At 40.1% G+C, this 13,171-nt stretch overlaps 1 protein-coding gene across 10 annotated transcripts in view; it reads right to left on the reverse strand.

The window, feature by feature from the left end:
* The window catches only part of FAM184A (family with sequence similarity 184 member A), a 68,221-nt gene that overhangs the window by 42,237 nt on the left and 12,813 nt on the right, over positions 1-13,171 (reverse strand). For all 10 annotated transcript variants that reach the window (XR_004426224.1, XM_033143693.1, XM_033143699.1 and 7 more), the window contains one exon: positions 6,551-7,405. Coding sequence is in view for 9 of the 10 variants with exons in the window: in XM_033143693.1 (XP_032999584.1) it covers positions 6,551-7,405 (855 nt within the window). In the remaining variant the exon portion in view is untranslated. The remainder of the gene's footprint in view (positions 1-6,550; positions 7,406-13,171) is intronic.

Here is a 13,171-nt window from a genome sequence, read left to right on the forward strand (position 1 = left end):
CATTTGATGTGGCTGGCTGGGTGTACAGGCCCACAAGCCTCACACTCCATGATGAAAACATCATCAAAAAAACACACACACACATATGGAAGCAAACAAAAATACTAAAACAGCAACATGACAAACAATCACGTTGATAATAAAATAATATAAAAGATAGAAGACATTTTTCTGAATGGAAAGAAGGGACTAGACAGGCTTCCACCATCAGGAAGGCTGTGTTCTAAGTACCCATCAAGCACACCTCAGGTGGTGCATTTTTAAATTGTATGGCCATTCAGATAAGTCAGAATAAATGTTCCAGCAATAGTATAGACATGTTGGCATTCTGCCCTGACAGAAAAAAAGCAACTTAATTAGAACAACATATTAAGTTCTCATTAGAAAAATGAACTTTATTAAAGAAAATATGCCAATTTAAAAAGCAGCTTATGAGGAAAAAGGCATGACTAAGCCAGTGTTTTTCAACCTTTTTTGGGCAAAGGCACACTTGTTTCATGAAAAAAATCACGAGGCACACCACCATTAGAAAATGTTAAAAAATTTAACTCTGTGCCTATATTGACTATATATAAAGTAATTTTCCCACGGCACACCAGGCGACATCTCGCGGCACACTAGTGTGCCGCGGAACAGTGGTTGAAAAACACTGGACTAAGCTACGTGTGACTGAGTGCAAATCAGTGTTATGTATTATGCATGCTCAATATATAATTTTTATCCCTTTTTGAAGCCTTAAAGCTATGTTAGATGACAGTCATAGAAAATTGATGTGCTTAAAGTGCACAGAGACAGAGGACTGAAAATGCCATTGTACTAAATATTAATGACTGCATTATTTAGCACAATATATATCAAATTTGCAGGAAGAATGGCAAGAAGAACCACTTCTTAGTCTTCGGGGCTGGGGGAGGTAAGTACCATATTTTTTGCTCCATAATACGCACTTTTTTCCTCCTAAAAAGTAAGAGGAAATATCTGTGCGTCTTATGGAGCGAATGGTGATCCCTGGAGCTTAATTGACCAGCGGCCAAAAGAGGATCATGCCTTTTATTTTACAAAGAGAAAAGGGGGTGTTGAAAGGACCCCGCTCAGCAGCTGATCACCAAGAGATGGGAGAGAGATAAGAGTCCCCGGCTCCCTTTCAGCCCCGCCCTCCTTTGCTGAATGTGCTGCAGAGGAAGGTTGTTTGTTTCCCCAGCTACATGTGACTGGCTGATTAGATTATCTGTCTGGAAACTGTAGAAAAGGCTCCCTTTCCTTTAGAAGCTGCAGAAATGTGAGTTCAACCCCATAAAAATGGGCTTTTCCTCTTTGTTTTTCCCCCTTTGCAAAAGGAGCTTTGCTTTTCCCCCTTTGCAAAAAAGCTGCAAAACCTTTAGCTGATCCTAAAAAACAGGGCTTTTCCCTTTGCAAAAAAAGCTGCAAAACTTTTAGCTGATCCTCAAAAAGCAGGGCTTTTCCCTTTGCAAAAAAAACTGCAAAACTTTTAGCTGATCCTCAAAAAAACCAGGGCTTTTCCCTTTGCAAAAAAGCTGCAAAACTTTTAGCTGATCCTCAAAAAAACAGGGCTTTTAGAGGAGGAAAACCAGAAAAATATTTTTTTTCTTGTTTCCTCCTCTAGAAACGAGGTGCGCCCTATGGTCCAGTGCGTCCTATGGAGCGAAAAATACGGTAAATCACCATTTAAAACACATGTATTTAGTCCCATGCGGAATAAAAGCAGGACAATTGGCTAAGAACTGTCAAGTGATAACTAATTAGAAAAAGATGTTCAAGAACTATTAGAGTTCATGACTACACCACAGAAGTGAGATTTCAGTGAGGCAGCCTACATAAAATGAAAAGAAGAAAGCTAGAATACAAATTTAAGTTTTGAGGTAAGGATAGAAGAGGTTTTAGTAACTTTTAATCACAAGCAGCAAAATCCACCAAAGTCCCATAATCCATTATTGGATACAAAATAGGTTAAATTGCAAAAAAAAGTTCATTATTAATATTACTCACTATGTAAATTTACATACCACCCTTCGAGCATAGATCTCAGAGTGGTTCACAAGATAAAAACAAAACATTCATAATAAAAACAAGAACAAAACTAAAACAAAACAATAATTCCCCTCCCCCTAACCACTTCAAAATACAGTGGTACCTTGGTTTAAGAACAGCTTAGTTTATGAACAACTTGGATTAAGAATGCTGCAAACCCAGAAGTAGGTGTTTTGGTTTGTGAACTTTGCCTTGGAAGCAGAACATGTTTCACTTCCTGTTAAGTGTGTTCCATTTGTAAATTGAGTCCCCCGCTGCTGTGGGAAAGCACGCCTTGGTTTAAGAATGCTTTGGTTTAAGAACGGACTTCCGGAACGGATTAAGTTCGTAAACCAAGGTACCACTGTAACCATCCCAACCCAGGAGAGTAACTCTTTTGGCATCCATGTCTAGTTTATCATCATCATCAAACCTTTTATTGGCACCACATACAAACATTCAAAACATATCAATACAAAGTTACCACTTCCCCCGTGGTACAAAACATTTACCAGAATAAAGGAGAGGCAGAGCAGACTATTGTCACATCACTACGTCTCCAGGGGGATCAGACGTCTGCAATGTGTTTTGACAATAGAATACCAGATAAAGATATTTGACCACTAACTTGGTGAGCTCCTGATCATTCCCCAATAGTAGAAAATGTATGACCTCCAACTCTGGTTTCCATTTGGGGATGCAGAGTTGATCTAGCAATTGCTGAAGATCAATATATCGTTTACATTTAAGAACCATATGTGTAAGAGTTTCTACCAGGTGGTCTTCACAAGGGCAGATTCTTTCTCCTTCTACCATGCCCAAGAACCTTCCCCAAAGGAAGTTTGATGGGTTTGAGATGAACCTGGCCAGAGAAAATACCCTTCTTTCTTGAGGGTTAAGCAGAAATTTGAGATAATTGTGGTTAGTTTCATGTGCCCAAGAAAGTTGAAAGTAAAGAGGGGAGCATGTTTTCTCTGCTGCTACTGTTAGTTCCTAGTGTTCAATGTCCCACAACCTAGTTTTTATAATAGCCTTGGCAGATTGTATGGACATTGAACGCAGAACCCTAGCAGCCAGATTGGAATTCCATAGAGCAATTGAGCTATAATTTTGGTGTTGAAGACCTTGAGGGCAGAGGGAATATGCGAATTACCTCTTGTTGTGAAGAACCACAATATGGCCTGCATAGACAACTTGCTGGCATTCACCGCCACTGCTCGGTGCGAGGACCATAGAAGCCTATGATGGAATGTAATTCCCATATTGTTAAATTTGAATACCTGCTGGATGAGTTTTCCACCAAATATCCAGATATAGCTTTTGCATAAGTTCCCAAAAACCAATATTTTGCTTAAAAAAAATAAAAACAAATTCCTTCCAGTAGCACCTTAGAGACCAACTAAGTTTGTTCTTGGTATGAGCTTTTATCAAAGTTCATGCACAATTTCATTCTGGACAGATAGCCAGTGCAGGAGTTTAACAATCGTTTTAAGCCAATTCTAGTCCATAAGAGCAAAATCATATCATCTGCATATAGGAAGATGGAAATGCTTGATGCATTGGGCTTTGGGCTAAGGGCACCCACCTGTTTTAGTGAGGAAGCAAGGTCGTTAAGAAAAGGAGAGGGAGTGAGTACACAGTCCTGCTTTACTCCTCCAGGATCTGTCAATACATTCCCTGAAGTTGTTCTTATATGACAGGTGTTCTTTGAATAAAGCTTTTTGATCAAGTAAAGTCATCTAGGTTCTAGGACCATTGTTTCCAGTTTGGTCCATAACAGCCCCCTGTCAACAGTGTCAAAAGCAGCCTTGATATCTAGGAAGGCCACATAAAGGATGTCTAGTTTATGTGTTCATCTGTTTAAAACAATGGAGAACCCAGTAGAAGGGTAACAACCTTTTACCATGGAGGAGAAGGAGCATGTGACTGCAAGTTCACACACATAGCACTAAATCATGTTTTTGCATAATATGTGACTAGGATGCAGAGGATCAAAATATATTTTCTGAGTTCACTCCATTGCAGCCCCCTATGTAGCATCTGAAAGCCACTCTTTTGGGTAAGGTCAATGCTCGTTTTCTAGAAAAAGAGGTGACCATGAACACCTCCCTTGTTCTCTTATAAAAGGTAAAAGTAAAAGACCCCTGGACGGTTAAGTCCAGTCAAAGATGACTATGGGGTTGCGGTGCTCATCTCGCTTCAGACCACGGGAACCAGAGTTTGTCCACAGACAGCTTTCTGGATCATGTGACCAGCATGACTAAACCGCTTCTGGTGCAATGGAACACTGTGATGGAAACCAGAGTGCACAGAAACAGTTTACCTTCCCGCCACAGTGGTACCTATTAATCACTTGCACTGTTGTGCTTTTGAACTGCTAGGTTGCCAGTAGCTGGGGCAGAGCAACAGGAGCTCACTCTGTTGCACGGATTTGAACCGCTGACCTTCCGATCTGCAAGCCCAACAGGTGCCACCCGCTCCCTTTTGTTCTCTTATAATGGCAATGGCATCCACCTGTGAGGTGCTGGAACTGAGTTCCAGTGAGTTCAAGCTGAAAAAAGTCCTGGGTAAGGGGACCCCCTGAAATGGTGTCCAATGTGAAGCTGGTAGCTTCAAGCTGAGGCTGGGAAATTGGTGGGGTGGTATCCAGTGCTCCCATTCCGGCAGTGCAAGAGATGTGTGCTGGTTGAACAGAACTTTTTATTCCTCCTCTGTCCTGCACTCCCCTACCCTCAAAATCAGCTTTGGAGGATTAGGAGACCTCCAGAGAAGATTTGGGGAGCATGGGAAGGAGTAGGAGAAACATCAGCAGAACTCCACTGGCACTGCTTTGAATACAACCCCAAATTTATTGCATCAATATAAGTGCCATCTGCTTGCCCAAGGGGTCCCTGGATCAAAGCTACCAATTTTAACTGTTAATTACTTCATGTTGTCATCTGCTCTGTTAGAAGAAAATCTACTGTAGTTTCACATGGGAAAAACTGTATCACAGCTTTGGATATAAACTTGAACAAATGCTATCTTTAAATGTTTCACCCTCTAAATCTACTGTAAGGTGAGGAAGGGAACGCGTTTCTGCAGCTAGCACAGCAACAGGCCCTTCAGCAATCTAAAGTCCCAAAGGCAGCAGGAAGGAATATCCATCCTCAAAAACCATCAATATGGTAAAGCAGGAATAGAATGACTGGATCCTTTATATCAGGAATGGCCAACTGGTGCTCCTTTAGTAGGAGTCATCCTGCTGTTTGCTTCAACCTGTCCCCATCTCAGCATCTGGTGGCCTGAGAGAGAGAGAGAGAACCAGTACATGACTGAATGTTAACAGAAGGGCATGTGAGGAATTTCTCTATTTAAGTTGGGGAGTGTTGGAAGTGCAGCTAACTCAGAAATGGAAGCTTTCATGAGGCTTTTTTGCCTGTGTTATGCAACTTCCCAAGCAATCTGATGTGAAAGTAGGGTTACCCATGCCAAAACAGTTGTGTGAAACTTTTAAAATAGCAGTACTGCATCCCTCTTGAGTGCTAAGTTGAGGGATTTCCAAGAGGCTTCTGTATTTAGGGCCATTATGAAGGCTAATATGCACATATGTTCCATGCACTGCTTTTGGTTTGGGCAGTACTACTTCTCAGACAACTTGTAAGGGAAATAGCAGTGCCCAAGTGAACAACATCCCACAAGGCACTACAGAGACTCATATTGGCTGTCCTCACCTTTCACACTGAGGGGGCACCTGCCAATTTCAGCATGGGGGGCATGAACCTTGCTATGAAGGTGTCTGGATCTCAAGTTGTTTGGTAAGGAAGCGTCTGGTACAACATATGAAAGAGGTTGACTACCACTGCTTAAAACCTCACAAATAAGTAACTCAAAATTATTTATATGTTTTGGATACAACCGTGTCATCAATTAGCTTCACATCTTTTTCATTTATTACAACTAAACTTGTATGTAAGTAAATGAACAAAGTAGGTTTTAAATAAACTTTTACAACCTAAATACCAAAAGCAGAAGAGTCAATATTAGTTTCCATACAGCAGGGACAAAATCAACCAGAGTTTGACATTCCCCATCTGACTCAGATAAGAAACCAAAGGCCACTTCAAAACGTTATTCCAGTTTGTTTGTTTGTTTGTTTGTTTGTTTGACAAAGAAACTACTTTTGTGCAGAAAGAAGTAAAAACTGTTAGCTAAACTTCATGCACACATAAATTATTTCCTTGCATATTCAATATATGGAACACCCAGTAGAACACTCTATCCCTTAACTATACACAGCAGCATTGTAATGCTTTTCACTATGGGTAACCACACTGTGTTGAGGAAAAGCTCAGCAACTGAGTCTTTGAGATCCAGTATGCAAGAAGTCATTTATCATGAATAGGAAAGATGTGAAACAGCCAAGTGGTAGTGACAAAGACTTGAAACTTCATAATCAACATACAAATGGTGAACCATCATTACTTCTTACAGGTTACATTACTTTTGTTCTAAACAAACAATGTAACAATTCTCATCTCACCTGCACATTGTTTTCTGCTGTGTTGAGTGCTACTTGAAGTTTCTGACATTTTTCTCGTAGACCACCTGCTTCATCCTGTACCATCTGCAATTCAGTCTTAAGCTTTCCCAGGTTTTTTCGTAAAACAGATTCTTGGCTTTGAAACTCCTTTCTTAGTTCTATTTCCTTCTCTTTGCAGGTTTTCAAGCTTTCAGCTGTAAACAGCTGCGACCTTTTCATAGTATCAAGTTCATGCTCATAGAAAGATTGAGCTTTGCTGAGTTTACCTTCATAGTCCTCAATTAGCTTTTTTCTTTCCACTCTTAGCTCTTCAACTTTGGCATTCAGTTCTTCCACATCCCGCCTGTGTAATTCTTCTAACTTTTCCTGTCCCTTATTTAAAGTAGCATTCTGGTTCTGATGGGTCTTTATAAGTTCCTGGACCTCAAGTCTATGTGCAGCTCTTAGTTCTTCAAGAGCTGAACGTTTATCCTTTTCCAACTGTACTTGTAATTGTATAAAACTCCGCAACCTCTCCTCAAACTTCTTTCTAATTTCTTCTACTTCCCGTGACATAGTTACTACACGCTGAACATGCTGAGCTTCTGCACAAAGTTGCATATCCTCAACTCTGTCTTTATATGCTTCAAACTCCGTTAAAGCTTGATGCTTCATCTTTTTATGATCTTCCAATGACTCTTCTAAAACCTGGATTTTTCTTTTGAGATCCATTTCTTCAGAAACTTTACTCTTATACTGCAGAATCTTTTCTCTGGTTTCTGCAATAATTTGTTGGATTTCTTCTTCATGAGCATCTTTGAGGGCTTGAATAGCAGCCTCATGTTCATCATTCTTTGTGTTCAAAGCATATATTACCTGCACAAATACACATATAAAAGATTACTTCCTTACTCAGAAAAAAAGAATTTCAAAATAATCTGACAGGACATATTGTGGCATGGTACCGAATGCCACATGTCATTAAAAGTGATGTTTCAGCGTGCTATTCAAATGACAGCAAGTACAAAGAATATATTAATATTAAAGAATAAGTACATTAAGTTAGCAAAAGCAAAAAAGGCTTGACTTCATTTTGTGATAAAAGTAAACAGGAATGCTAGCAAAACATTTTGAAACTAAACAATACCTATCAATTACATTTACAAATTTCATTATATTTGTTTAGCTAAAATATACACATGTGGAACATCTCTCTTCCTCTGTGCCTACTTGTCCCTTAATATCAAGCAGAGAGACCTTCCTAAAGACCCCTTTTGGAAAGGGAGTGATGGGGACTCTGACCACAGCTTCTCAAGGGTGGCCAGAATCCTTTGGAGTCATCTGGGGCACAGAGAAGACTATTGGCCAATTTATGATGGACCACTTATTGCCTCCTGGTTCCTGGGATTCTTGCAAAGAATGCTGGAATAAGTTGACCAAGATTGATCATGTGTTCCCAGGCACGAGTACATACTTAGAATCACACCAAATAAATATGTTATTCCTTAAATCAGGGATTCCAAAACTTTCTACTCACAAGGCTCACTTGAGATGGTTGAAAATTACTAAGGCACTCCAGTCACAAAATGGCCGTGCAAGGAAAGAGCCTGTCACAAAATTGGGGGAGGGGGAGGCAGAGGAAAACATATGGCGTCCACTAGCAATCACTGGCATCGTTTTCTGCTGATATTCAATCTATCTTTGAAAACTGCTAAATTCTTTGCCACAGCTTTTCCCTTGTAGCAAAGATTTCCATAGGTCAGCTTTCCATATGCTGAGTACAGACATTTGCTCTGGAGATATTAGGACAGTCTCCCCATTTTAGGCAGAATTTACTGTTTCCCAATCTAGGGCTTCTAAGTGGCCAATACTTTTTCTTTTTTCCTCTCCCCACCTTTGCATGCCCCTGGAAGTATTTTTTACACATCTTCTGAAATATCTCCATTCACACTTAATTTGTGCCTAATTCCCCCCCCCCCAAAAAAAACCATGTTTCTTTCTTCCCTTCTCTGTATAGATTTCTTAAACATGACCCCTGGACATTTTCCCTCAGAGGCCTTGTCCTTCTTTAACCAACAAACTTCTTTTGCATCCCAGCCACCTCTATCTAGCATGCAAGGAGCTGCTGGTGCCAGCATGAGTCAAACCAAAACATTTGCCAAACACAGCTAGGGAGCAGTGAAGGCAAGTAAGAGACACTCAACAGCATGTGGCACTGAGATCCACCTGAAAATGGCTCAGGGTTTACTAGTGGGTCCCACTGATTGGCACAATCCATCACAAGACTTAAATATGCTTAAACACACCAATTTCAGTGGGCTTCAGTAAATCAACTATGGCCACCCAAGCCTGGTTTTGTGCTGATTTGTAGCCAGCCCTGTTTCTAATATCCATCTAAAAGGCAACTTTGGGTGAAACTAAAATGCAACCCTACAGACATCATTTGCAACTGTGTGTTTAAAGGTATATGAGGGTACCAAAGAGGCTTTCCTCCTGCAGCTTGTAGATTTTGGCAGGAGAGAGGTCTTGGTCAAGACCATAGCAGAAGTGGAAGGTTTGTACCAAATGGTGTTACTCAGCTGTATAGAGGAAATGCTTTTCAGTAGTTTTCCCTCCCCTCTGCAAACCCCTGACCCACCCATGCCAAATCTATTCTGGAGGGTCTTCCAACACACTGGAGTATATTTTGAGAGGGCTGTAGGGCAAGTGAACAAAAATTGCCTCCCTTACTTATATGAATGACACCCAAAAAAAAAAAACCAATCCAAAGAGTTTAAAATTTCCCATGTGGGTAGGGTTGACATATTTCAAAAAGTTTAAAAAATGACACCCCAAAATTTGTTGAGCTTTTTCTTAGGAACGCCCAAAAGTTAGTAAGCTTTTTCCTTTTTACAAAAATGTGGCAATACCACGATTTTTCAATTGACTTGCCTACAATTCAGGACAAAGCACATTTTGGAAATTCTCCATGAACATCAATGCCGCCTTTGAAATCCCAGTAATGGCAGCCCTATGCTAGGTTCCTAATAAAAATAGCCCCTACATGCCTATTTTTTTAACTGGCATATTTGAAAATGACGTATTCAACATCATGTCTGATTTGCATTTTATTTAGGTCTGTGTTCAATTGGAGTCCAAAAGAAAGATGGAAAGCCCTGAAGAGACTGGAGGTGGTGTGAGGGGTAGCACAGCAGCAGCAGCAGCTACTGACACTGCTTTTCCATTTGTCCTACAGCCTCCTGCCAGCCCCCAGAGCTTTAATTCTAGTTGTTGATATTTTTTAACACAGTATTTTCGGATTGAAGAAAAAGCGAAAGAGAGAGCATTTAAAGGGTGCTCCCCACTTTATACAATTTCACTTCTGTGTGCAGGGGCCCAGAACATAACCCCCACATAAGTGGCAAATTGCCTGTAGTTTAAAAAATGCATTGTGTTGGCCAAAAAGGAGTAAGAACAGTGCAAAGATTACACCGGACAATAATGGAAAAATTGTTCAGTTTGTGATCTACTCTGTATATCAGACTTTTAACATAGACAAAGATTGCTTTGATATGGTAAGAAACACAAACACAGCTGGGCCACTCCTCATGATGCAAGCCTCCCCCAAAGAGATATTAAGAACAATTTCATCTCTGATAGGCAACTTTTTTCCACCTCACTTCAGTTCTTACACATTAGCCTGCAGGAAAGAAAATACTCCAAGTATTTTTTCCCTCAACCCTAACAAAAAGGAACGATAAAAGCATGCACTGTATAATTTAACAACCTTGAGTAGTCTAGCCATTACAAAAAAAGAGTAATAAAATGGAAGACATTTCTTATCGGAGGCTGTGCTCCTCAATGCCCTTTCTTCATGAAATCCCTGGTTTATTTCAGAAGCACTGGCACATTTATTTAAATAATGCAACTGTTAATTTTTGAAAAACCTGACTCACAGCCTTTCCTTGCTAAGCCTACACTGTGCCTTCCCAAATGTGCGAAGGGAGCCACCAAACACCAAGGTTGCAGAACGAGCCAGTGACTTCAAGTTCCTAGCTTTCAGAACTGGGCCTGGAAGTAGTCCACAGTCCAACTCCTTACCAATATACTTTAAGCTGGGTGAAACCTGAACAGGTACTGTTTTGCCTTGCTACCCATCCTTTGAGGCATTAATCTTAGAGACTTAAAACTTAAGGGAAATGAGTGACCAAATACACACATCAGAGGTACCAATCCTCCAATTTCCCATGGCTGACCGGTACAATGATCGTCAGATTCATGGCTGACCACTAAGTCATGAAGATATACATTTCAATGCTAAGGTATAGGATGAAAAGTAATATGTAAAGTTTAAACAAAGGAGGGAAATGTTGCTAGTATATGTACTGGTAATTACAATGTATTTAATACTTCTAAAAGGTTTTAATTTTGTGAACAACACTGGGAGGGGTTGCACTCTGAAAGGCAGGCCAAAAATCCACACATGAATCTAGACACATAGCACATATTTTATATTTTAATTGGTTTAAAGCTGTCCTGTTCATTTCACAGTAGCTTAACATTATTTGTATAAATTCATATTTTTCACATAAACTCACATGTTTATTATTACTATGTGCAACATTAGAAACTACTAGCAGAGGTTATCTACTCTTTTACTGGATTCATATCCCACTCTACCCCAGGGGCTCAGAGCAACTTAAGTTTCCCCAAATACTACTACTTCTGCCCAAAGAGTTCACAACCTATAAAAGAAATTTACATTTACAAATAACACTACTTTAGATTTAGACTGTCATATGCCTTGGGATGAGTCTATACAAACTGGTTTAGATGTCTGAACATTTATTGCAGTCAAAAGCCTTAGGACTCTCTCCCTCCTTGTTTGGCAGAAAAACAATTTTTACTCCAGAGCAGATGGCATATTCTTGCATGATCAACTGTAGACGGGCCATTATCTGCTGCTAGCAATCTCATCAACATGAAGCTCTTTTCATCCTGACTAAATCCTATGTGTTGTCCTGCCTATAACTGCTAGATAGTACCAACCAGGGATTTTTTTCAGCCAGAACTCACGGGAACTCAGCTCAGGCACCTCTCAGGCGGGCGCCATTGCCATTCTAAGAGAATGAGGGAGGTGTTCATGGTGAGTTCTGGCACCTCTTTTTCTAGAAAAATAGCACTTATACCAACCATAGGGTAAGATGCTGAAGTGTACACGCAGCTATGCCTCAACTGCAGCAGATAAAATGCCAGATAGAAATTTAATAAATGAAAAGTAGCACTATGGTAAATATTTTGGTATGCCTCAACTGCATACCAAAATATTTACCATAGTGCTACTTTTCATTTATTAAATTTCTATCTGGCATTTTATCTGCTGCTTTGCATAACATCTTCGGGGCAAGAAAATACTAAGGAGACAATCCAGAATGGAGTCCCTAAGATGGTTGAATGGTATCTTGTATGCCTCCTTCCAGCAACTCCTGCAGCCAAGCCAAGGTTTTGCTCTGCTTTCCTTTGGTCCATATCAGTGAGGCAAAGAGAAGGATTTTGTCATCTGGTCAGCCCAGGACCTCTATACACACTGCCCAGGCTTGTGCCCTGGAGAGGTTACTTCAGTGTTGCAAACACAGCAAAAACAATGCAGGAGGCAGCAGTTACAAGTTACCAGTCTCTGCAGCCACAGCAGGTGCTGTTGATTCTCCAGCAATTTGACTTCACCCCAGAGGCACACTCCATTGTCTCTTGACACAGACAAATGCCAACAACAAATCCTGCCTTTCCTCCAAAGAAGTGCAGGGTGGCAAATATGTCAATACTATAAACAATACAATTAAATCTTCTTTAAAATTTTAAAATTGTGTTGCGTTAGCACTGGAGTACCATAGCCTTGTCAAGACTACACCATGTACCATGGTATTCCACATCTCTTGTAGCCTAGCTTTGGAAAGACCTTCATGTAGGTCCAAGCCCCAACAGCCTGAATACAGGAATTGCTTGGGAATCTGGCTCCTCTATACAGAGATTTGAGGCATTTATCACTGGTAAAACTGAATACTATTCATGCAGGATTCTTGTGCTCAGGGAGCAATAAAATAGCAGCTAGAACATTACTTCATTATGTGGTACAGAGGCTCCATACTTTGTGTAACACACACACACACACACACACAGAGAGAGAGAGAGAGAGAGAGAGAGAGAGAGACCTACAACACACTCTGGTATCTACATAACTTGTGATATAAAACAGATGCAGTTGAATTTTCATTTCCACTATTTTCAGTCATTTGCAATTCAAATCCTACGTTCTTGATAAAAAGATTACAACCCTACATGAAAATTTCTGCAGCTACTGAAATAATAAATGGAATGACAGACAACCACAGAGTTCACTCTATTTAACCTTTGATACAACAAGCTATTGAACAAAAGAATATTTTTATTCCCTGTGCCTTTTCAAAGTATGCATTGTGTTAGATCGTATTTTTTCAAAATGCCATATGACACATATTCTGTAGCTGCAGGGTATGCCATCCATTCCTCTTAGCCACTACAAAAATTATACACTTGTATTACCAATGCTTTAGTGTAGTTGTTAAAATACTTCCTTTTCTATCACATAGAAATGCATGTACAAGTGTTATCTGTAATACCTATTCA

Source organism: Lacerta agilis, chromosome 3 (genome assembly GCF_009819535.1).
Source record: "Lacerta agilis isolate rLacAgi1 chromosome 3, rLacAgi1.pri, whole genome shotgun sequence".
NCBI lineage: Eukaryota > Metazoa > Chordata > Lepidosauria > Squamata > Lacertidae > Lacerta > Lacerta agilis.